The 26199-nt window shown below is 36.9% G+C and overlaps 1 protein-coding gene across 11 annotated transcripts in view; it reads right to left on the bottom strand.

Annotated features, from left to right (window-relative positions):
* Pzl (Piezo-like) overlaps positions 1-26199 on the bottom strand; it is a 472153-nt gene that overhangs the window by 180282 nt on the left and 265672 nt on the right. For 9 of the 11 annotated variants that reach the window (XR_011442830.1, XR_011442831.1, XR_011442833.1 and 6 more), the window contains 3 exons: positions 6351-6643; positions 5797-6302; positions 5684-5744 (listed from right to left, as the gene is read on the bottom strand). Coding sequence is in view for 2 of the 11 variants with exons in the window: in XM_070280111.1 (XP_070136212.1) it covers positions 5684-5744; positions 5797-6302; positions 6351-6643 (860 nt within the window). In the remaining 9 variants the exon portion in view is untranslated. Of the gene's footprint in view, positions 1-5388; positions 5534-5683; positions 5745-5796; positions 6303-6350; positions 6644-26199 lie in introns of those variants that run through there. The other 2 variants (XR_011442834.1, XR_011442828.1) reach the window with 2 other exon arrangements.

The following is a 26199-nucleotide window of genomic DNA, read 5'->3' as shown; positions in this document are numbered from 1 at the left end:
GATCAATTTGTGTTTTTTGTATTTGTAGGGCGATAACAAAGGGTGGATCTTAAAGTAATTCTTGTGTACATAAGTAGTTTTTAAATTATTCGTAACTTATCTTGTTATGTCTGTATGTGTCTGTTATGTATATAAGTATCAATTATTAAGATATATTGTAAATGTGTACCTGTAGGTGAATTTAAAAGTAATTTAGTTCGCCGATTTGAACCGACGGACCATTATTATGTCAATGGTCTTGAATGTTCCAAACGAACCGAGCGGCTCGGTTGCTAATTTTTAAGTGGCTATGTTCTTTCACTTCCCTCTCTCTCTCTTAAAAGGCTATGTTCACTTCCCTCTCTTTCTTTCAAGCGAACGGTCGTGTTTTTTTTGTGCGCACTGCGTTTTTGACAAATATTGGTAAACCGGTGTTTACGTACATACTTTGTGAATTAAATCTTGTGAATCTTAACAATCTTAAAGCCTAAACCGTATCGCTTCGCGAGTGCTGTGGTATATTTGGAGTCGAATTAATAATTTGCCTAAATTCTATTCCAAGCATAGCTCAGCTCTGCTTCTTCTCCGGCTTATCTATATTTCTGCATTTCTCTTTTGCACTCTTTCAAAGCTCCCGCTTCGGCTTCTTGTTGGCACAGTGGTTCAAGGTATTGTGTTTTTTAACTTTTTAAATATTAATTTTTTTTTTAATTAAAAAAAAAAAAATAAATAAATAAAATGGAATTTAAACTGGTCTGTGCCATTAAGTCTTGTAACAAGACAATTTCCACATCCCAGCCTAGCATCCATTGCTGGTTATGTGAAAACGTCGTGCACGCCAAGTGTGCCGGTTTCACTGCATCAGTTTCGGATGCCATTTCCCGTAGGTCTGGGATACATTATTGTTGTGAAAATTGTCGTGCTGTGCAAGGCGAAATGAGGTCGTTCATGAGACAGACCAAAAATGGATTTAAAGAGCTGATCACTGGTTTTCGTAAAATCAATGACCAGCTCTGTGCGCTTGACACTCAATTTAGCGGCCTTCAGCTGCTAAATGAGTCCCCTAAGCGTAAGAAATCCGCTGTTTCTGATCCGCCTCAGCCTGCTCAGCCGACATTAATGCAGCCGCTTATATCTCTGGCCACCCCAAGGGCTAGAACTAAGAAAAATTCGTCAGAATTTCTCAGGGATAATGAGCAATTGTCCGATATGTCCGCCATGGCATCCCTTTAAGTGATGCCACAGGTCCTAGGGAACGAAACCCCCATTAGAGTCACCCGAAAGGGTATTCCACAGTCCGGACCACCGGCACCGACTGATGCTGCAGTTCTTGTACCTGCGACACCAAAACCCTTACAGGTGATTCCTCCATCGAAACATATATTTGTTTCTCGGCTTGCCCCTGATACTTCAGAGATTGATATCTCGGCTTATATCAAAGCCAAAACTAAAGCCGATATAAAGGTGGAGGACATACAAAAATTTAAATATAATTATACAAGGCGCACGTCTTCTTTCAAGATTCGTGTGCCCGCGCTGATGTTCAAGACGATTTGTTCTCCCAGTTTTTGGCCAGAAAATCTTTTCGTCCAAGAACATCAGCCTAGTTCCGTAAAAAAAAAAGTTAATAAGCCAGTGGGAGTGAGACTTCCCAATATCGGAACCACTGACCAACCCTCCACCTCTTCTTTGGCCACTAACCCAAAAAACTAGTTTCCTCACTAACTCTTACCTATCAGAATACTAGGGGGCTACGTAGCAAACTCCCCAAGCTATATTCTGATAGTTCTTTCTTTGCATCCCATATAATAGCATTTACAGAAACTTGGTTAAATCCGGAGATCTTTAGCTCCGAAGTTTTTCCAAGTAAGTACACCACTTTTAGACGGGATCGATCTCAGCGAAGAGGAGGTGGAGTCCTCATTTCGGTAGACTCTACTTTTGCTTCTGAAGAGGTGAAATCCCAAGAGTTTGGTGACATAGAATTTATTTGCGTTAAAATCACTATGTCCGTGAAAGCTTTATACATTACATGTTCATATATACCTCCTATGTCTGAACCGCCCACATATTGGCAGCATTTGTCCGCTATTCGATACGTCTCTAATCTTATGACGGATCGTGACCAACTCGTAGCGGTGGGCGACTTTAATATCCCAGAATTAAAGTGGTCCAACGTCGATAACTCACCATCTTTGTCACTTATAACTTACCATGACTTCACCGCGGGCATGTTTGACATGTCCCTAGGTCAGATCAATCATGTTAGAAATTCGCTAGGTCGGCTCTTAGACTTATGTTTTGTATCTGATCCTGATGGTACCGCTCTCTCCAGAGCTTTTCCCCTTTCAACCCCAGAGGATCGATATCACCCCACGCTGGAGGTCTCAATCGAAACCACTCCTGGTATCGATCAGATGTCTCCGAGCGTGGTAAATAAGATTCGCTGTTTCCGTAAAGCTGATTTTCAGAAAATTAATAGCCTTATCGATACATTTGACTGGTCTGATATTCTGGCGTGCACTGATCTTAATGTCACTTTAGAAAAATTGTATTTTACTTTAAATACATTTTTTGACTCATGTGTGCCTTGGAAACATCCGTCCGCTTCAACAAATCCTCCTTGGTATACAAGGTGCCTCACTAACCTAAAAAATAAAAAAAAATAAGCTTTTACTTAAATATAAAAAAGCCTGCAGTAGTGTTGATTTCTCAAGATACCTACTAGCTCGGTCGAATTTTACCGTGCATAACGCTGAATGTTATAGGAATTATATTGACCGCTGCCGGATTCAATTTACTCAGGATCCAAAGCAGTTTTATAATTTTGTAAACACTAAGCGTAAACACGTATCTTTTTCACCCCTGCTTACGTTTGAAAATTCCTCTGCGACTTCGGATCAGGCCATTGCCGATCTATTCGCAGAATTTTTTCAAACAACTTATTCTCCTCCTAAATTGACTGATCAGCCTTACGCATATAACATTCAAGCAGCAAATCTTATTTTCTGTCCGTTTTTTTCTGAGAACAACTTATTATCTGGTCTTTTAAGGGTAAAACCCATTTATTCGCCAGGCCCCGACGGAGTACCAGGGTGTGTGCTAAAATACTGCGCCAGGGCTCTGTGCAAACCTCTTCTAAGACTTTTCAACTTATCTTTGGAAACCTCGATTTTTTCCCTTAAGTGGAAGAAATCATTTATAATTCCCCTACATAAAAAAGGGAAAAAGTCCGAGGCTGCCAACTACAGAGGCATCTCTAAGTTGTCGGCAATTCCAAAGTTATTTGAAAAATTAATTACCCTCATTTGCAACACCTTTGCTCTTCGATTATCACTCCTTGTCAGCATGGCTTTATTAAGCGTCGCTCCACCACCACAAACTTATTGGAGTTGACATCCTTTGTCATAGACGGCTTTTGTAAGGGATATCAAACCGATGTAATTTACACAGACTTCAGAAAAGCAGTTGATTCAGTTAATCACTCACTCTTGTTGAGTAAACTGAATATGCTGGGTTTTCCTAAAGACCTCTTAACGTGGATCTCCAGCTACCTAGATGGAAGGACACAAAGAGTCTTATTTAAAAACATACAGTCCCGTCTGGTCCGTGCTACATCTGGCGTCCCTCAAGGAAGTCATCTTGGCCCGTTATTATTTACGCTTTTTATAAACGACTTGCCCCCTTTTTTAACGAACTCTCTAGTTCTTATGTATGCAAATGATGTAAAGCTTTGTCTTCAGTACAAATCCATCTCTGCCCAATGCAGTCTTCCACCAAAAAACCAAAAAATGGTGTTTAGCTAATGATCTAATACTTAATGAATCAAAATGCAAACATATGTCTTTTTATCGTTCTTGCCCTCTGCAAGCTACGTATTCTATTAATGGGATTGCCTTAAAAAAATTAACCCAGGTTAATGATCTCGGCATCCTATTAGACATCAAACTTAAATTTGCCGACCATATTTCCTTAATGGTTAATAAGGCTAAAGGAGTCCTTGGTTTTATCAAAAGGTGGTCAAAAGAATTTAATGACCCTTATATAACCAAAACATTATTTATTTCCTTGGTCCTATACTAGAGTACGGTTCATGTGTCTGGAGTCCCCAATAAGGAGTACATAAGGACCGCATAGAATCCGTACAAAAGAACTTTTTAATATTTGCACTTAGAGGTCTATACTGGGATGCAAATCTTCAGCTTCCATCCTACAGTAGCAGACTTTTACTTATAAACTTACCTAGCTTAACAAATCGTAGGAAAATGCTCGGTGTAGTTTTTCTGAATTACCTTATTAACGGGGATGTAGATAGCCAGCATTTACTAACACGCTTATATTTCAACATTCCTAATAGAAGGACTCGAAACTTTAGTCCTCTGTTCCTTAGCCGTTGTAGTTCGACATATGCACTGCATGACCCTTTTAGGGTATTATGTTCGAACTACAATAGTCTCTACTCTATTACATCTCTTTCCTGTCCCTCTAATTTAAAATATAGAATTTTAAATTTCCTTACTAACTCCTCTTAGCTTAACAAATTTCAATTAGCTTAATATGTACTAACAAATAGCGCCCCTCGGTCGTCTGGGCCTCTAAGCTTTATGATGAATACAGGAATGCTAGCTGATGCTCTTATTGATGCACAAGCCATTTCCAAATTCTGAAAGACCGCAAAAAAAAAAAAAAAAAAAAAAATGTTATCTATTGACTTAGGAGAAACAATATGCCATTGTATATTTCAGATGTTTATACACCATTTATTCGATGATTGTTTCATCCTCTTTTGGTCAAAAGAGTGCAACACACTTGAGGAGACATTTCCGACCCTATAAAGTATAAATATTTTTGATCTGGGTCACCTCCTGAGTTGATATGAGCATGTCCGTCCGTCTGTCTGTATCTACGCGAACTAGTCTCTCAGTTTCAAGACTATCGACTTGAAACTTTGCACACACCCTTCCTTCCTTTTCACGCAGTATATAAGTCAGAACGGCCGGGATTGTCTGACTATATCCTATAGCTGCAATATAACTAATTAATCGGATGTACTAAAACATTGGTGTTTTTAGAGGTAGAAAGTTCGAATTTTTTAGAGTTTGAGTGTACGAATGCTTTTTATTTCGCAAAATAATTTGACATGCCAAAATTTCATAAGGATCGGTCGACTATGGATTGATCGGAAATGCTATGCTAATAACCTTAAATAACAGAAAATTTAATTATATATTAAAAAAAAATAATTTATGTCTCATTCATGTTATGTCTTCTTGCCTTACGAGGAAATCTTCCACCGTGGTTTAATCTTAAAAGTTGGTCGGTCCCCAGAAGTTAAAACATCGGGGTCTACGTTCAACCTTGAATAAGGTTAATTCAAGGATGCAATTGTCAATCTCCCCATGAAATCGCTTAACACATCCACTGCAGGTACCGATATACGGGGTTAATTTTTAGCCATTGTTTTTTTGGAGAGGATAGTTGCACATCCAGCGGTGTATCTGGATATGGTCAAGATTTCTGCGAGAGAGACCCGGTGGACACCGCCCCCCGGTGGCTGAAGGCAAAAAAATAATTATAAAATAATCAAAATGCTTCGATTCATCTTATCAAGATAAGGTAAAAAGTGCAGCAACAATAGGCTTAATGTTGATTATTATTTTGCATATATTTGATTTTTTTTTTGTTTTTTTTTTTTGTATATTACCTTAACCTGTCAAGAATATCCGCGGGTTTTTCCTCACTATGACTTCGTTTCATATAAATTGCTAAAGAATTTTTTTAAGTCTATATAACATGGCAAAAAAATTAATAACATACAATTTTTTTCCAAAAGTAAGACTTCGGAATTGGTACGTTGCATTGTCCAAATTCCTTGCTTTTTAAGCATATATCTGTGCCAAAATAAAACGACAAGCAATAACAGATCATAAATTGCGTTACCATATTTCATAATAAGATCAAAATGTACAGCTTTAGATCTTGATTGGGTTCGTTCAAGAACAATTTTTTGATGCATCATGGATTTTATAAATATCATTGATAATGTATAAGTAATAAGAGTAACCCAAAACGTTTTGGTGGGACGTGGTAATGTTAAAGCTCCCCAACATAGAACTAAAAACGGCATCGGTAATGAAATCATTGATGAATTAGCTGCCTGATTTATAAAGACAGCCAAATAGCATATTGTCTCAGTATTAGCAATTATGGCGTACCACATAGCAATAAGCATTTGAACAAAATCGTTATGGTCAAGGGTGGTAAAATCGTCGCCTTGAGAAATTAGATTAGCCCTTAAGTCATTTGAAGACGCACTAATTTTACTGAAAAAAAAAATTATTTAAATGATTTTTTTTTCTTATTATACTTACTCATTCAAGGATTGGTTTAAGAATTTAAACATTGCAGCCGTATTTGATAATCCGAGCCTATTCATAATACTTATTTCTTGCAATGTTTTCTTTTCCGCTGAAAGAACTTTATGAACAAACCTATAGTTTCTTGATAGTCGGTTTAATCTAAATGTTAGTAAAACAACTAGCTCTGCAGTTAGCTTTATAACGGGATGAGTATCCAAGTCTTTGTTATCAGAGTCCGAGTTGTCCCTAGGAAAATATTCTTTACTGATACTATATTCACGGGATGAAATTGCTTTGTTTCTCTGCTAAATAAAAAATAATAAGCATATTTGAATAACCTGGCATTAAAGTGCAGTAAGACCTTGCATTATAATTTTGTATAAAAGTGTGCAAAATCGTATTAGTATCTTTCCCACTCCATAAAGTCAATACTTTTTTCAGATCCATACACATGCATATTATTAGTTATTATTATCCATTCATATGTATATTATTAGTTTACGCTTGCAGCGTGTATTATAATAGACATCTCCGACCCCACAAAGTGTATATGTTCTTGATCAGGATCACCTCCTGAGTTAATATGGAATATCTGTCTGGCCGTTTGTCTACCTGTTCTGAAAGTTGCAACTTCGTACAGATTATATTTTTGGTCATTTGATCCCATCTACCAAATTGCATAACGATCGTCTGACTATATCCTATAACTCCCATATAACTAAACGATCGGAAATTGTACTTGGTATTTGGTAAAATATTTGGTATTTGGTAAATCGGTGCCCTGCATCATAACAGGAGTGCAGAGACATCTACAAAGTGACCGGCCGATATGGGCAGCCGCCGCCGTATGGACCCACAATTCCCAAGGCCCACAAGACAATTTCCACATCCCAGCCTAGCATCCATTGCTGGCTATGTGAAAACGGCGTACACGCCTAGTGTGCCGGCCTCACTGCCCTTAGTTTCGGATGCCATTTCCCGTAGGTCTGGTTTACATTATTGTTGTGAAAATTGTCGTGCTGTCCGAAATGAGGTCGTTCATGAGAGAGACTAAGAATGGATTTGAAGTGTCAAAATCAATGACCAGCTCTGTGCGCTTGACACTCAGTTTAGCGCTTAACATGACTTCACCGCGGGCATGTTTGACATGTCCCTAGGTCAAATTAACCATGTTAGAAATTCGTAAAGTCGTCTTTAAGACTTATGCTTTGTATCTGATCCTGATGGTACCGCTCTCTCCAGAGCTTTTCCCCTTTCAACCCCTGAGAATCCATATTACCCCACGCTGGAGGTCTCAATCGAACCATTCCTGCTATCGATCAGATGCATCAATGCGTGACAAATAAGATTCGCTGTTTCCCTAAAGATGATTTTCACAAAATTATTCTGGCATGCAACGATCTTAATGTCACCTTAAAAAAATTTTTCTGTACTTTAAATACATTTTTGGGCTCCTGTGTCCTCCTTGGTTTACAAGGTGCCTCACTAACCTTAAAAATACTTAAAATAAGCTTTTACTTAAATATAAAAAAACCTGCAGTAGTATTGATTTTTCAAGATATCTACTAGCTCGGTCAAATTTTACCGTGCATAACGCTGAATGTTACAGGAATTATATTCGCCGCTGCCAGATAAAATTTACTTAGGATCCAAAGCAGTTTTATAATTTTGTAAACACTAAGCGTAAACACGTATCTTTTTCACCCCTGCTTACGTTTGAAAATTCCTCTGCGACTTCGGATCAGGCCATTGCCAATCTATTCGCAGAATTTTTTCAAACAACTTATTCTCCTCCTAAATTGACTGATCAGCCTTACGCATATAACATTCAAGCAGCAAATCTTATTTTCTGTCCGTTTTTTTCTAAGAACAACTTATTATCTGGTCTTTTAAGGGTAAAACCCATTTATTCGCCAGGCCCCGACGGAGTACCAGGGTGTGTGCTAAAATACTGCGCCAGGGCTCTGTGCAAACCTCTTCTAAGACTTTTCAACTTATCTTTGGAAACTTTGATTTTTCCCCTTAAGTGGAAGAAATCATTTATAATTCCCCTACATAAAAAAGGGAAAAAGTCCGAGGGTGCCAACTACAGAGGCATCTCTAAGTTGTCGGCAATTCCAAAGTTATTTAAAAAATTAATTACCCCTCATTTGCAACACCTTTGCTCTTCGATTATCACTCCTTGTCAGCATGGCTTTATTAAGCGTCGCTCCACCACCACAAACTTATTGGAGTTGACATCCTTTGTCATAGACGGCTTTTGTAAGGGATATCAAACCGATGTAATTTACACAGACTTCAGAAAAGCAGTTGATTCAGTTAATCACTCACTCTTGTTGAGTAAACTGAATATGCTGGGTTTTCCTAAAGACCTCTTAACGTGGATCTCCAACTACCTAGATGGAAGGACACAAAGAGTCTTATTTAAAAACATACAGTCCCGTCTGGTCCGTGCTACATCTGGCGTCCCTCAAGGAAGTCATCTTGGCCCGTTATTATTTACGCTTTTTATAAACGACTTGCCCCCTTTTTTAACGAACTCTCTAGTTCTTATGTATGCAAATGATGTAAAGCTTTGTCTTCAGTACAAATCCATCTCTGCCCAATGCAGTCTTCCACCAAAAAACCAAAAAATGGTGTTTAGCTAATGATCTAATACTTAATGGATCAAAATGCAAGCGTATGTATTTTTATCGTTCTTGCCCTCTGCAAGCTACGTATTCTATTAATGGGATTGCCTTAGAGAAATTAACTCAGGTTAATAATCTCGGCGTCCTATTAGACATTAAACATAAGTTTTCCGCCCATATTTCCTTAATGGTTAATAAGGCTAAAGGAGTCCTTGGTGTTATTAAAAGGTGGTCAAAAGAATTTAATGACCCATACATAACTAAAACATTATTTATTTCTTTGGTCCGTCCTATACTGGAGTACGGTTCATGTGTCTGGAGTCCCCAACAGGAGTACATAAGGACCGCATAGAATCCGTGCAAAAGAATTTTTTAATATTCGCACTTAGATGTCTATACTGGGATGCAAATCTTCAGCTTCCATCCTACAGTAGCAGACTTTTTCTTATAAACTTACATAGCTTAACAAATCGTAGGACAATGCTCGGTGTAGTCATTTTGCATAACCTTATTAACGGGGATATAGATAGTCAGAATTTACTAACACGCTTAAAATTTAACATGCCTAATAGAAGAACTCGAAACTTTAGTCCTCTGTTCCTTAGCACTGCATGACCCTTTTAGGGTATTATGTTCGAACTACCTATGCATTGCATGACCCTTTTAGGGTATTATGTTCGAACTACAATGGTCTCTACTCTATTACATCTCTTTTCTGTCCCTCAAATTTAAAATATAGAATTTTAAATTTCCTTACTAACTCCTTTTAGCTTAACAAATTTCAATTAGCTTAATATGTTCTAACAAATCGTTTCTCGAGCTCCCCTCGGTCGTCTGGGCCTCTAAGCTTTATGATGAATACAGGAATGATAGCTGATAGCTGAAGAATTTCCAAATTCTGAAAAACCGCAAAAAAAAAAAAATTTATTTCCAAGGCTTATTGTACCAATTTGTGGTAGGTACCCTAAACTCTGAAAACTTGCAGAGGTAGAGTCTTACTATCGATTTCGAATTGCAGGCTCAGAAGGACGCTCACACAACCGTAGCCAATAGTTTAAATTGACAACAAGAAAGGAAAGCTAACTTCGGGCGGAAGTTGATTTACCCTTGGCAGTTAAAACCGGATATATATCGCAAACATCGGATATAGTTGGCCGATCCTTATGAATACGTCATAATGAAACCAATTAATTACGATAAAAAATCTAAAACAAGAAAGGAAAGCTAACTTTGGGCGGAGCCGAAGTTGATATACCCTTGCAGTTAAAACGGATATATCGGATATAGTTGGGCGATCCTTATGAGAATATGATAATATAACCCAATTTATGATAATATAAAATCTAAAATAAAGTCCCAAAATTCTATCTTCAAAAGTACCAAAGTTAGTATTTCTACCAAAAACCATTTTCGATCGTTGAGTTATATGGCAGCTATGGGATATAGTCGGCCGATCGTTATAAAATTTTGTAGGTTGGATCAACTGACAAAAATAAAATCTGTGCTAAGTTTCAGCTTTCTATCTTCAAAAACACGAAAGTTGGGTCATTTCCGATCATTCAGTTATATGGCAGCTATAGGATATAGTCGGCCGATCCTTATGAAATTTGGCATGTCGTAATGTTTTGCCAAAAATAGCTCTTTTGTCTAAACTAAATATAAACTCTCTAACTCTAAAAACACCAAAGTTATACCATTTCCGATCAATCAGTTATATGGCAGCTATAGGATATAGTCGGCCGATCCTGGCCATTCCGACTTATATACTGCGTGCAAAGGAAAGAAGGGTGTGTGCAAGGTTTCAAGACGTTAGCTTTAAAACTGAGAGACTAGTTTGCGTAGAAACGGACAGACAGACAGACGGACAGACATGCTCATATCAACTCAGGAGGTGATCCTGATCAAGAATATATATACTTTATAGGGTCGGAGATGTCTCCCTCACTGCGTTGCACACTTTTGGACAAAATTATAATACCCTCTGCAAGGGTATAATAACGTATCTGCTCTCACTCTTTCAAAAGTAAATGTTGTTAATAATTTAAGGGGGGACATCTGAGTAGAGTTTTGAAAAAATCGAAAAATTTTTTCTTCGTTAAAAAAATTTTTAAGGGTCTTAAAAATAACATATCAAAAGATAGAGCCCGTCAAAAGTGTCTAAGTGTAGAAATGTTCCATTCTTCGGCGAAGCCATACGGCACTTTAAAAAACCGCTTATCGCTAAAGACCTAAAAAAGTATCTGGGTATGATTAATTTCTATAGGCCGTTTATCCCACGAGCAGCCGAGAACCAGCACATACTCCAGACGTTGATCCAAGGCAATAAAAAGAACGACAAAACCCCGATACTTTGGTCTACAGAAGCCGACTACGCATTCACCGCCTGCAAGAACGGGCTTGCAAACGCTACGTTGCTGAACTACATGGCACTAAACTCACAATTAACTCTAACCACCGATGCATCCGACGACGCTATGGGTGCCGTAGACCATCAACGGGCAGACACAACCACTGGGATTCTTCTCCAGGAAATTCACATCGACGCAAAAGAAGTACAGCACCTACGATAGAGAACTGACTGCCATCTATCAGGCCATTTTGCACTTCAAGTACGCACTGGAGTGCAGAAATTTCGTAATTTTCACCGACCACAAGCCGCTTATGTAAGTTATGTGACACATTACTTAGGGGCCCTTGCCCAATTTATAAACAACTTTGAGCCAAGAGCTCTTTTCCAATTAACTCTGACTGACTCCGAGATTAACCCGTGGTCAGCTATTTCTGTAAACAAAGCTTCCAATCGATTCCCACCCAGATCAGTTTCACACTCTCCGCTTCAAACGGATTCTAAAACCATCCAAGTCGATATTGTAAACACCAGAGCCCCAAAAGGGAGCCCCAAGTCCGCTAATGTAAACATCGATTTCCGGCAGAATTTCAATTCTGCAAAATATCAATTTCAAATTCAATTGACAAATTTCATCATTCTATTTTCCGACTCTCTTGGATGATTCTCTTAATCAGATTTTTGAGATAAATCTCTTAAGCCGAGGTTTGATTATTAATCATTAAACAAAAGTCAGGCAGTCCATTTTGGATCCCGAACAGTGCAGTCATTTTTAAAGTAGAACGCGAGCAGTGCAAGTTAAGTTACATCACAGTTACAAAAAGTGTAAAGTATTATTTTAATAAATAAAGATAAAAGTTAAAAAATAATTTTTTATAAAAATTACTAAGCTAATTATTAATTGGCGCCCAACGTGGGGCGGTGCTGTTTAAAAAATTCCCGAAAAAAAGTTTTAAAACATAACAGTTTTCCAAAACAAAAAAGGAATTCGCGCCGCTCAAAAACCAAACCGATGGCATAATAAAAAGTGTTCGCATCGTGAAAAAAAAGCTAAAGGAGGAAATTAATAAATGCAATAATCCCCCTTTGTTTACAACAACCGTTAATTAGTGATTGTGACAAAAACACACTGCTCAAAAAAGGAAGAAAAAAATACATAACTCTTATTAACAAATGTTAAACAAAAAATTTAAAAAACGAAACGGATGAATAAAAACTGAATAAATAAAACTTTACTCTCAAAAACAACAAAACAATTAAAAAAAAATCTCCAACGAATAATAACAAAAACAACATAAAAAACAAAATACAAATTCAACAAAAAGCCGAGAAATAAATTGAAGGAAGAGTTGAGGGCCATCCCTCGCTACAAAGAAAATAAATTGAAGGAAGAGCTGAGGGCCATCCCTCGCTATACGAAGACCCCAAACAGGATCATCCAGCAAAAAACTAAGGAGAAAATTAGTGAGCTGCTTAATTATACTTTTGAATTCTAAGAAAATTTATTCCAAAAAATTTTTTATAAAAATAAAAACAAGGTGGAAGAATTAATCAACGATTTTGAAAAAATTCTAACCATGACTCCACCCTTACCCGAAGTGGCTTCTAGCAGCCAGAATGTTAATGTAAGCGATTTAATAGCACAAATAGTTGCTAATGAATTGAATCCAATGAGGAATGAAATCTCTAGTTTAAAAACTCAATTAAATCACAATATAAAGAAGGTTGAGGATCTTACCAAACGTAAGATGCGAAACTTCTTATGAAATCATTAAGTCGGTCCGAGAATATAAAGGCGATGAAGATAGTTATGTTAGTTGGAGAGAATCGGCAGAAATAGCAATGGGCCAATACAAAAGGGGAAGTGAGAAATACTTCTCGGCCCTATCTATTCTTCGAACTCATAATGGAACCGTACTGAACTTTGATGCCATAATGGCAAGATTAGATTTTGTTTTTAGTGATAAGCGACCAATACATATTTTAGAGCAGGACTTAAGCGTAATAAGTCAGGGGAAATTATCAATTATGGAATTTTATAATTTGGTAAATAAAAAATTAACTCTCTTAATTAACAAAACCATTATGACACATGGGAGGAATAAGCCAATTACATCTGAGCTTAACGAAAAACATAGAAAGACAGCACTACGAGTGTTCATAACTGGCCTCAACGGCCATATTTCAGATGTAATATTTTCAATGAATCCACCAGATTTACCGAATGCAATGGTGATAGTACAAGAACTTGAGAGTAACAATTTGAGGGCCCAGTTCGCGAATAATTTTATATCATCACAACGCAAGACTAATGAGTCAAACTTATATGGGCAACAGAACTCAAATAATAAACCCAGGCAAAATACTTATAATAACTATAACAGTAATTATAGGAATACAAACAATTTAAGGTTTAATCAACCCGATAATCAGAATAAATATAATCATAATCAGAATAAAAATTGGAATCAGGGCAGACAGTATAATCCCCAATATAATACTCAAAATCAATGGAATTCCCATAAACCTCATCAGAATAAACCTGAACCGATGGATGTTGACGAATCCATACAATTTCAGAATAGGCCAATCAATAACAATAATCAGGGCTTTAAAAATTATAGCAACTGTCGGGTCAGGCAGCAGCGGTGTAATTTTAATGTTTAAATATGTTAGCGTAATGTTTGGTAATGTTTATTTATGGCTTAAGTTTATACAAAAGCTTAGTTAATCGCAAGCCGACTCTCTCTCGGCCGCTCGATTCAATGGGCTTTCTATAGAGAGTTTTAGCTCGCAGTGTCTAGGTCGGGCCGCCCTCTCCATTATTCGAGAGCTTTAGCTTCGCAGTGACCAGTCGGGCCGCCCTCTCTGTATTCACTTTTAGTCTCTGCATGCACCATAAGCTGGTTTATCAGATGATCATCCGGCTTCATCTGCAGGCAGAAATAAAACATTTTTATAACGTTGAACCTAATTAAATTCGTCTTTTATTTACGGCATTGAAAACTCTCAATGACCAAACAGCAACTATAATCAAAACCAAAATAAATGGAATCAGTATAAAAAGTCTGAGGCACACACAACTCAGCAAGACCAACCACAGAATAAAAGACAATCAACAGGGACAGTTAACCAACCAGTTAACAAAACAATGCGTTTAAATAATATCAAAGAGGACCATTTTTTAGGAGAGAATCCGGATGTAGGCTTACCCTACTTGATTAGATCTGATAATAAAATAAATAAAAAGTTAAAAATATTAATTGATACCGGGGCAACTTCTTGTTATATTAAAACAGGAATTTATGAAAATAAAAATGAACTACCTATATATAAGAGAGTATTCGCAATCAATGGATATTCAATAATTAAGTTTTATCATATGATAACTATCTTCGATACGCGATATACTTTTTATGAAATAGATGGGCTAGACTCAGATTTACTGGTCGGGTACAATTTATTGAAAAAAATAGGAGCTGTAATTGATACAGCAAAGGGGATAATTAAGTATAATGGAAAGGAGGAAAAATTAAAATACGATAACGGTAATATTTTAAACCAACTCTCTTTGACAGAAGAAAATACCATTCTTCCGTTAAAAAAATTCATAATAAATAAGTAAGTACTATAAGTACTTTGATCAGAAGCCTCAAATCAGATCCGAATCTGAAGAAGGAAATCAAAGTGAATTTAGTTTGGGATATAAAAATCCTGAACCCGCCGTCGTCGAAATATCCGACAAAAGTAAAAGTTTGGGAAATAAAAATCCTGAACACGCCGTCGTAGATGTATCCGACAACCAAAAAATTAACTATATACAAAATTCATCCTCATAACATAATATTGAATATTATTCAAAATGAACACTCAAAAATAAATATGCAGATTCCGTTTAGGACTGACATACGCGGTGAAATAAACACCGAAAACGATAGGGCTATTTATATTAAACAATACCCCTATGCTCTATCAGCTTCAGATTTCGTAAACTCTGAAATTAGCACAATGCTAAAAGAAGAAATTATAAGGCCAAGCAGAAGTCCTTATAATTCACCGGTTTTAGTTGTACCAAAAAAGGGTTTCAACGAGGATGGAACTCCGAAACTTAGACTAGTAATAGATTATAAGAAACTTAACGATAACACCATACCAGATAGATATCTAATGCAGGACCCTTCGGTAATTTTGTCAAACCTTGGAAAGGCTAAATACTTTTCTACAATTGATTTGGAATCAGGATGAAATTCTCATGAATGAAACAGACATTCAAAAAACCTCGTTCTCAATAAACAATGGAAAATACGAATTCCTGAGAATGCCATTTGAGTTAACAAACGCCCCTAGAATATTCCAAAGAGCGATGGATGATATTTTGAGAGAAAAAGTTGGAAAAACATGTCATGTCTATATGGATGACATTATTATTTTTTCAAAAACAATTGAACAACATTACAAAGATTTAATTGTTATAATTAAAATTTTGCTGAACGCAAACATGAAAATTTCGATTGAAAAATCCAAGTTCTTCAAATTGGAAACTAACTTTCTCGGTTACGTTGTTTCTCACAATGTGATCAAAACCGATCCCGAAAAAATTTCTACAATTTTAAAATATCCAATCCCTAACAAGAAAGGAAAGCTAACTTCGGGCGGAGCCGAAGTTTATATACCCTTGCAGTTAAAACCGGATATATATCGCAAACATCGGATATAGTTGGCCGATCCTTATGGGAATAGGAATATATAATCCAATTTATTACAATAAAAAATCTAAAAAAAGTCCCAAACTTCTATCTTCAAAAATACGAAAGTTGATATTTCTACCAAATACCATTTCCGATCGTTCAGTTATATGGCAGCTATGGGATATAGTCGGCCGATCCTAAGGAAATTTGGTAGGTTGGATCAACTGACTAAAAATAGAATCTGTATTAAATTCCAGCTTTCTAACTTCAAAAACACGAAAGTTGGGTCATTTCCGATCGTTCAGTTATATGGCAGCTATAGGATATAGTCGGCCGATCCTTATGAAATTTGGCATGACGTAATGTTTTGCCAAAAATAGCTCTCATGTCAAATTTTAACTCTCTAACTCTAAAAACACCAAAGTTATACCATTTCCGATCAATCAGTTATATGGCAGCTATAGGATATAGTCGGCCGATCCTGGCCATTCCGACTTATATACTGCGTGCAAAGGAAAGAAGGGTGTGTGCAAGGTTTCAAGACGATAGCTTTAAAACTGAGAGACTAGTTCGCGTAGAAACAGACAGACAGACGGACATGCTCATATCAACTCAGGAGGTGATCCTGATCAAGAATATATATACTTTATAGGGTCGGAGATGTCTCCTTCACTGCTTAGCACACTTTTGACCAAAATTATAATACCCTCTGCAAGGGTATAAAAATATCCGAGAGCTTAGAAGCTTCCTAGGCCTTACAGGATATTACAGAAAATTTGTACAAAATTACGCTAAGATTGCAAAACCTTCAACAAAATATTTAGAAGGCCATAATGGCAAAGTTTCAAAAAAGGCATCCCGTAAAGCTTTCATACAGTTGGATGAATCAGCTGTAAGAGCTTTCAACGAGCTCAAAAATAATTTAATTGCACAAATAGAGTTAGTTCAACCCGATTATAATAAAAAATTTACTTTAACTACCGATGCTTCAGATTTAGCTATTGGCGCTGTTCTTTCTCAGGAAGGAAAACCTATTACTTTTATTTCTAAAACCCTATCCAAAACTGAACAATTATATGCTACAAATAAGAAGGAACTTTAAGCTATAGTATGGGCTTTCAAAAATTTAAGAAACTATTTATATGGTGTTAACAACATTGAGATCTACACAGATCATCAACCTCTTTCTTTTTCAATTTCTCAAAAGAATCCAAATATCGAAATGAAAAGATGGTATTCTTTCATTGAGAGTTATTCTCCAAAAATTATTTATAAGCCAGGAGCAACAAATGTTGTTGCAGATGCATTATCTAGGATACAAATTAATAACTTAACAGAAAGTATCGAATCGGTCTCAGATCAAAACACTCAGCATTCAGTAGAGAGTAGTTTTGAGAATGTATGGTAATACAAGAAACTCGAAAACCCTTAAACCAGTTTAAGCAACAATTGCTAATAGCAACGGGGAGGTATACAATACATGAGTCGATTAATGTATTCGGAAATACTAGACATATAATAGAGTATGATAATCCGGAAAATTTAGTAAATATCTTAAGGGAATACATTCCACCTAGTATAACAATTGGAATTCATTGTACACTTGAAGATTTTTATATAATTCAAAAACCTTTAAAAGAAAACTTCGTTAATAAATTCCTTTACATAAAGACATTCCTTGAAAAGGAAGATGTAGAAAACAATGAAGACCAAGCTATCATAATAGAAGAAATACACAGTAGAGCTCACCGGGGACTAGATGAAAACTATAAACAAATCTTTAGATTGTATTACTGGCCCAAGCTACATTTAAAACAAGAAAGCAAAGCTAACTTCGGGCGGAGCCGAAGTTGATATACCCTTGCAGCTAAAACCGGATATATATCGCAAACATCGGATATAGTTGGCTGATCCTTATTATGATTACATCATAATAAAAGCAATTAATTACAATAAAAAATCTAAAAAAAAGTACCAAGCTTCTATCTTCAAAAATACGAAAGTTGATATTTCTACCAAAAACCATTTCCGATCGTACAGTTATATGTCAGCTATAAGATATAGTCAACCGATCTTTATGAAATTTGATAGATCGGATTAACTGACCAAAAATAGAATGTGTACCAAGTGCCAGCTTTCTATCATCAAAAACACGAAAGTTGGGTCATTTCCGATCGTTCAGTTATATGGCAGCTATAGGATATAGTCGGCCGATCCCGGTCGTTCCGACTTATATACTGCGTGCAAAGGAAAGAAGGGTGTGTGCAAAGTTTCAAGTCGATAGCTTTAAAACTGAGAGACTAGTTCGCGTAGAAACAGACAGACAGACAGACGGACAGACGGACAGGCGGACAGAAGGACAGACGGACAGACGGACATGCTCATATCAACTCAGGAGGTGATCCTGATCAAGAATATATATACTTTATAGGGTCGGAGATGTCTCCTTCACTGCGTTGCACACTTTTGGACAAAATTATAATACCCTCTGCAAGGGTATAATTAAAAGAATATATTAGAAACTGTAAAATTTGCAATGAAAACAAATATAACAGACACCCAATTAAAATTCCGATTGGTGAAGCCCCAATTCCATCTAAAGAAGGCGAAAATTTACATATTGATATATATAATATTATGCGCAAGGACTCATTTTTATACCCTTGCAGAGGGTATTATAATTTTGGTCAAAAGTGTGCAACGCAGTGAAGGAGACATCTCCGACCCTATAAAGTATATATATTCTTGATCAGGATCACCTCCTGAGTTGATATGAGCATGTCCGTCTGTCCGTCTGTCCGTCTGTCTGTCTGTCTGTCTGTTTCTACGCGAACTTGTCTCTCAGTTTTAAAGCTATCGTCTTGAAACTTTGCACACACCCTTCTTTCCTTTGCACGCAGTATATAAGTCGGAACGGCCCGGATCGGCCGACTATATCCTATAGCTGCCATATAACTGATTGATCGGAAATGGTATAACTTTGGTGTTTTTAGAGTTAGAGAGTTAAAATTTGACATGAGAGCTATTTTTGGCAAAACATTACGTCATGCCAAATTTCATAAGGATCGGCCGACTATATCCTATAGCTGCCATATAACTGAACGATCGGAAATGACCCAACTTTCGTGTTTTTGAAGTTAGAAAGCTGGAATTTAATACAGATTCTATTTTTAGTCAGTTGATCCAACCTACCAAATTTCCTTAGGATCGGCCGACTATATCCCATAGCTGCCATATAACTGAACGATCGGAAATGGTATTTGGTAGAAATATCAACTTTCGTATTTTTGAAGATAGAAGTTTGGGACTTTTTTTAGATTTTGTATTGTAATAAATTGGATTATATATTCCTATTCCCATAAGGATCGGCCAACTATATCCGATGTTTGCGATATATATCCGGTTTTAACTGCAAGGGTATATAAACTTCGGCTCCGCCCGAAGTTAGCTTTCCTTTCTTGTTATAACTTGTATTGACGCCTATTCCAAATTTCTAGTAGTTAAAGAAATCCAAAATAAATTAAATATTGAAAATAAAGTAACAACAATTTCCTCAAGCCAAAATAATAATGACCGATAACGAACCGAGCTTTACTTCTGCTCAATTTAAATCCTTTGCACAAAGAAGTGGTTTAACTTTACATTACGCAGACCCGAGGCACAGTACCTCAAACGGTCAAGTTGAAAGGGCACATTCGACTTTAACAGAATTAGCCCGCTGCATCAAAGAACAATTTAATTTAACCGACTATACCGAAATCATAATACGAGCCGCGCAAGAATATAATAAGACCATTCATTCAACAACCAATCAAAAACCCTTTGACATACTTTATAACAAAATCAAGCACGATACTATTCCAGTACTGTTGAAAACTACACAACAGAAAATGTTAGAGGGACATAACAGAGACAGAAAAGAAAAGGACTATCATGTAGGAGAAGTAATTTACGAAAAGAAACACGGTGAAAGAAATAAGCTTAACTCTAGATATAAAAAACAGGTAGTTAAGGAAAATCATCCTAATAAAGATATTATTAATAACAGAAACCGTATAATATTAAATTCTAAACAAATTGATTTATCTTAAATTCCAGTTATCGAATTCAATAATGTACTTATTATTGCTGGTAGCTACAACCATATCCGAAATCATGGATTACACAAACCATGATTTTTTTCTTTACAAGGATACCAAAGATGTCCTTATTTATGAATCATACGCAGATTTATTTCATATAACTAATTTAAGTTTTTATAAAGATATAATTAATCTTGAAACTGAATTTTTAAACAGACATAACCAGCAGAATTTACATTGGGAAATATCACACGATTTAAAAATTATTAAAATACTTATTTCTCAAATAATACCCACTAGGTCAAAAAAAAAGGTATTAATGAATTAGGCACAATTTGGAAATGGATAGCAGGAACACCAGATCACGATGATTTCATAACAGTTCAAAATAAAATTGATGATTTGATAAAAAACAATAATGACCAATTCGTTATTAACTCTAGAATATTTAAAGAAATTAAAACTTTATCTGACAATTTTAAAACCGCTTTTAAAGATCAAGAAATTCCACTGAGAAAATACCGCCTCCGCTTGCTTACTTACGATCTTATGAACTTAATGGATACAATTACACTTGCTAAAATTGATGTATTTAACACTAAAATTTTAAACAATGATGACATACAGGAAATCTATAAACATGAACAAAAACCTGTAATTATTACTGATCTATTAGATATATCTGAATTCAAAATCGCTTTACACCAAAATCTTATTATTATATATATTAAGTACCCCATAATTATCGATCGTTGTGAAGTTTATAACTCAAGATCCATTTCACACAGTGATGAAAAATTGTTAATCAATAATCATGTCGCAAAATGTAAAAATAAGTTTTATGTAATGTCTAATTTTAAGACGGAAATATTTAACAACTATTGCACGTTAAACCCAGATGGTTCATGTTTTACCAGATTACTCAACGGAGAAAAATCCTTATGTAATAAAATAAGAGAAAAAAATAAAAATATAGATGTAATCCAACAAGGAGCCATTTTTGTAAACGGAGATAATACAGTTAATGACACTCATTTAGATGGGTCATATTTAATAACGTTTAATGGCACCACTAAAATTAATAATAAATACTACATAATAAATACTAATGTAGACAATAAGATATTGGAATACATCACTGCACGAAAATATACTGACATCTTAATATCCGAATATATTATATCAAATGATTCGGAACTCTCATTCGATAATATTAACGTATTAAATCCTTTTATTCAAATTAAACAAACTCAAATACCAATTACTTTAATATTGATCATAGTCGCATTTATATATTTAATTACCATGCTTTTAATTAAATACAGAAAATTCTTAATATTCAAACCACGGCAAATTAATATTGAAATACAACCTGAAACGAATATCACCGACAATGAAAATACCGTAGAAGAAAATATCATTGTCGAGTTGACTAATCAATTACACTCCTTATACCCATCAGTTCCAATGAATCGGGACGATTCAATTTAGAATGGGGGAGTTATGTGACACGTTACTTAGGGGCCCTTGCCCAATTTATAAACAACTTTGAGACAAGAGCTCTTTTCCAATTAACTCTGACTGACTCCGAGATTACCCCGTGGTCAGCTATTTCTGTAAACAAAGCTTCCAATCGATTCCCACCCAGATCAGTTTCACACTCTCCGCTTAAAACGGATTCTATAAACATCCAAGTCGATATTGTAAACACCAGAGCCCCAAAAGGGAGCCCCAAGTCCGCTAATGTAAACATCGATTTCCGGCAGAATTTCAATTCTGCAAAATATCAATTTCAAATTCAATTGACAAATTTCATCATCCTATTTTCCGACTCTCTTGGATGATTCTCTTAATCAGATTTTTGAGATAAATCTCTTAAGCCGAGGTTTGATTATTAATCATTGAACAAAAGTCAGGCAGTCCATTTTGGATCCCGAACAGTGCAGTCATTTTTAAAGTAGAACGAGAGCAGTGCAAGTTAAGTTACATCACAGTTACAAAAAGTGTAAACTATTATTTTAATAAATAAAGATAAAAGTTAAAAAATAATTTTTTATTAAAATGACTAAGCTAATTATTAATTTGTACGCCTTTAGTCAAAACAGCGAGAAAGCATCACCTCGACGCGCTCGGGAACTACATTTTATCAGCAAATTCAGCACCGATATCCGGGACATCTCTGGAGAAAAAAACAACGTGGCTGATCTTCTCTCACGCATCGATGCCATCAAACACATAAACTTCGACGAGATGGCACTGGAACAGGAAAACGATGCGGAACTACAATCGCTACTTAATTCTGACGCCGAAAAACCATCTCACTAACAAAATTGTCTCTTGCAGGCTCAAACAAGCAATTGTACTGCTACGTCGCCAATAACCATACACGTCCGTTTGTGCCCAAATGCCTACGCCAAACCGTGGTTGAGGCTCTACATTCGCTGAGCCATCCGGGAGTTAAGGCAACAAACAAGTTGGTTGGAAAACACTACGTTTGGCCCCGCATGGCGAAGGATGTCGCTAGAATCGTACGCTCTTGCACCCCGTGCCAGAAGGCCAAAATCCAACGTCACACCAAATCGCCACTAGGAGAGTACACCGCCAGCGACGCCCGTTTCGAACACATAAATATCGACATAGTCGGCCAGCTGCCTTCATCAAACGGATACCGATACTGCCTCACGTGTATCGATCGTCTCTCAAGATGGCCCGCAGCTATTTCTTTAGTAGACATCACAGCACAATCTGTATCCAACGCACTGATATCGGGCTGGTTCGCTCAGTACGGTATTCCTCTCCACATCACAACCGATCTGGGTCGACAATTCGAGTCTACATTATTCCAAGAGCTTTCCAAAATTTGTGGTTTTAAGCACCTGCGGACGACGGCGTACCACCCGCAAGCCAATTGTATGATAGAACGCTGGCACAGAACGTTAAAAGCTGCTTTAAAATTTCACTTCCCTCTCTTTCTTTCAAGCGAACGGTCGTGTTTTTTTTGTGCGCACTGCGTTTTTGACAAATATTGGTAAACAATCTTAAAGCCTAAACCGTATCGCTTCGCGAGTGCTGTGGTATATTTGGAGTCGAATTAATAATTTGTCTAAATTCTATTCCAAGCATAGCTCAGCTCTGCTTCTTCCGCGGCTTATCTATATTTCTGCATTTCTCTTTTGCACTCTTTCAAAGCTCCCGCTTCGGCTTCTTGTTTGGCACAGTGGTTCAAGGTATTGTGTTTTTTAACTTTTTAAATATTAATTTTTGTTTTATTAAATAAAAAAAAAAATAAATAAATAAAATGGAATCCCCTAAGCGTAAGAAATCCGCTGTTTCTGATCCGCCTCAGCCTGCTCAGCCGACATTAATGCAGCCGCTTATATCTCTGGCCACCCCAAGGGCTAGAACTGAGAAAAATTCGTCAGAATTTCTCAGGGATAATGAGCAATTGTCCGATATGTCCGCCATGGCATCCCTTCAAGTGATGCCACAGGTCCTAGGGAACGAAACCCCCATTAGAGTTACCCAAAAGGGGTAAGAGGTATTCCACAGTCCGGACCACCGGCACCGACTGATGCTGCAGTTCTTGTACCTGCGACACCAAAACCCTTACAGGTGATTCCTCCATCGAAACATATATTTGTTTCTCGGCTTGCCCCTGATACTTCAGAGATTGATATCTCGGCTTATATCAAAGCCAAAACTAAAGCCGATATAAAGGTGGAGGACATACAAAAATTTAAATATAATTATACAAGGCGCACGTCTTCTTTCAAGATTCGTGTGCCCGCGCTGATGTTCAAGACGATTTGTTCTCCCAGTTTTTGGCCAGAAAATCTTTTCGTCCAAGAACATCAGCCTAGTTCCGTAAAAAAAAAAGTTAATAAGCCAGTGGGAGTGAGACTTCCCAATATCGGAACCACTGACCAACCCTCCACCTCTTCTTTGGCCACTAACCCAAAAAACTAGTTTCCTCACTAACTCTTACCTATCAGAATACTAGGGGGCTACGTAGCAAACTCCCCAAGCTATATTCTGATAGTTCTTTCTTTGCATCCCATATAATAGCATTTACAGAAACTTGGTTAAATCCGGAGATCTTTAGCTCCGAAGTTTTTCCAAGTAAGTACACCACTTTTAGACGGGATCGATCTCAGCGAAGAGGAGGTGGAGTCCTCATTTCGGTAGACTCTACTTTTGCTTCTGAAGAGGTGAAATCCCAAGAGTTTGGTGACATAGAATTTATTTGCGTTAAAATCACTATGTCCGTGAAAGCTTTATACATTACATGTTCATATATACCTCCTATGTCTGAACCGCCCACATATTGGCAGCATTTGTCCGCTATTCGATACGTCTCTAATCTTATGACGGATCGTGACCAACTCGTAGCGGTGGGCGACTTTAATATCCCAGAATTAAAGTGGTCCAACGTCGATAACTCACCATCTTTGTCACTTATAACTTACCATGACTTCACCGCGGGCATGTTTGACATGTCCCTAGGTCAGATCAATCATGTTAGAAATTCGCTAGGTCGGCTCTTAGACTTATGTTTTGTATCTGATCCTGATGGTACCGCTCTCTCCAGAGCTTTTCCCCTTTCAACCCCAGAGGATCGATATCACCCCACGCTGGAGGTCTCAATCGAAACCACTCCTGGTATCGATCAGATGTCTCCGAGCGTGGTAAATAAGATTCGCTGTTTCCGTAAAGCTGATTTTCAGAAAATTAATAGCCTTATCGATACATTTGACTGGTCTGATATTCTGGCGTGCACTGATCTTAATGTCACTTTAGAAAAATTGTATTTTACTTTAAATACATTTTTTGACTCATGTGTGCCTTGGAAACATCCGTCCGCTTCAACAAATCCTCCTTGGTATACAAGGTGCCTCACTAACCTAAAAAATAAAAAAAAATAAGCTTTTACTTAAATATAAAAAAACCTGCAGTAGTGTTGATTTCTCAAGATACCTACTAGCTCGGTCGAATTTTACCGTGCATAACGCTGAATGTTATAGGAATTATATTGACCGCTGCCGGATTCAATTTACTCAGGATCCAAAGCAGTTTTATAATTTTGTAAACACTAAGCGTAAACACGTATCTTTTTCACCCCTGCTTACGTTTGAAAATTCCTCTGCGACCTCTGATCAGGCCATTGCCGATCTATTCGCAGAATTTTTTCAAACAACTTATTCTCCTCCTAAATTGACTGATCAGCCTTACGCATATAACATTCAAGCAGAAAATCTTATTTTCTGTCGGTTTTTTTCTGAGAACAACATATTATCTGGTCTTTTAAGGGTAAAACCCATTTATTCGCCAGGCCCCGACGGAGTACCAGGGTGTGTGCTAAAATACTGCGCCAGGGCTCTGTGCAAACCTCTTCTAAGACTTTTCAACTTATCTTTGGAAACCTCATTTATAATTCCCCTACATAAAAAAGGGAAAAAGTCCGAGGCTGCCAACTACAGAGGCATCTCTAAGTTGTCGGCAATTCCAAAGTTATTTGAAAAATTAATTACCCCTCATTTGCAACACCTTTGCTCTTCGATTATCACTCCTTGTCAGCATGGCTTTATTAAGCGTCGCTCCACCACCACAAACTTATTGGAGTTGACATCCTTTGTCATAGACGGCTTTTGTAAGGGATATCAAACCGATGTAATTTACACAGACTTCAGCAAAGCATTTGATTCAGTTAATCACTCACTCTTGTTGAGTAAACTGAATATGCTGGGTTTTCCTAAAGACCTCTTAACGTGGATCTCCAGCTACCTAGATGGAAGGACACAAAGAGTCTTATTTAAAAACATACAGTCCCGTCTGGTCCGTGCTACATCCGGCGTCCCTCAAGGAAGTCATCTTGGCCCGTTATTATTTACGCTTTTTATAAACGACTTGCCCCCTTTTTTAATGAACTCTCTAGTTCTTATGTATGCAGATGATGTAAAGCTTTGTCTTCAGTACAAATCCATCTCTGCCCAATGCAGTCTTCAGTCTGACCTTAATAACTTTCAAATATGGTGTTTAGCTAATGATCTAATACTTAATGAATCAAAATGCAAACATATGTCTTTTTATCGTTCTTGCCCTCTGCAAGCTACGTAT

The sequence above is a fragment of the Drosophila bipectinata genome, chromosome 3L, assembly GCF_030179905.1.
Source record: "Drosophila bipectinata strain 14024-0381.07 chromosome 3L, DbipHiC1v2, whole genome shotgun sequence".
Taxonomy (NCBI): Eukaryota; Metazoa; Arthropoda; class Insecta; order Diptera; family Drosophilidae; genus Drosophila; species Drosophila bipectinata.
The sequence above is the reverse complement of the archived record's forward strand: the minus strand, read 5'-3'. Positions and strand labels throughout refer to the sequence as shown.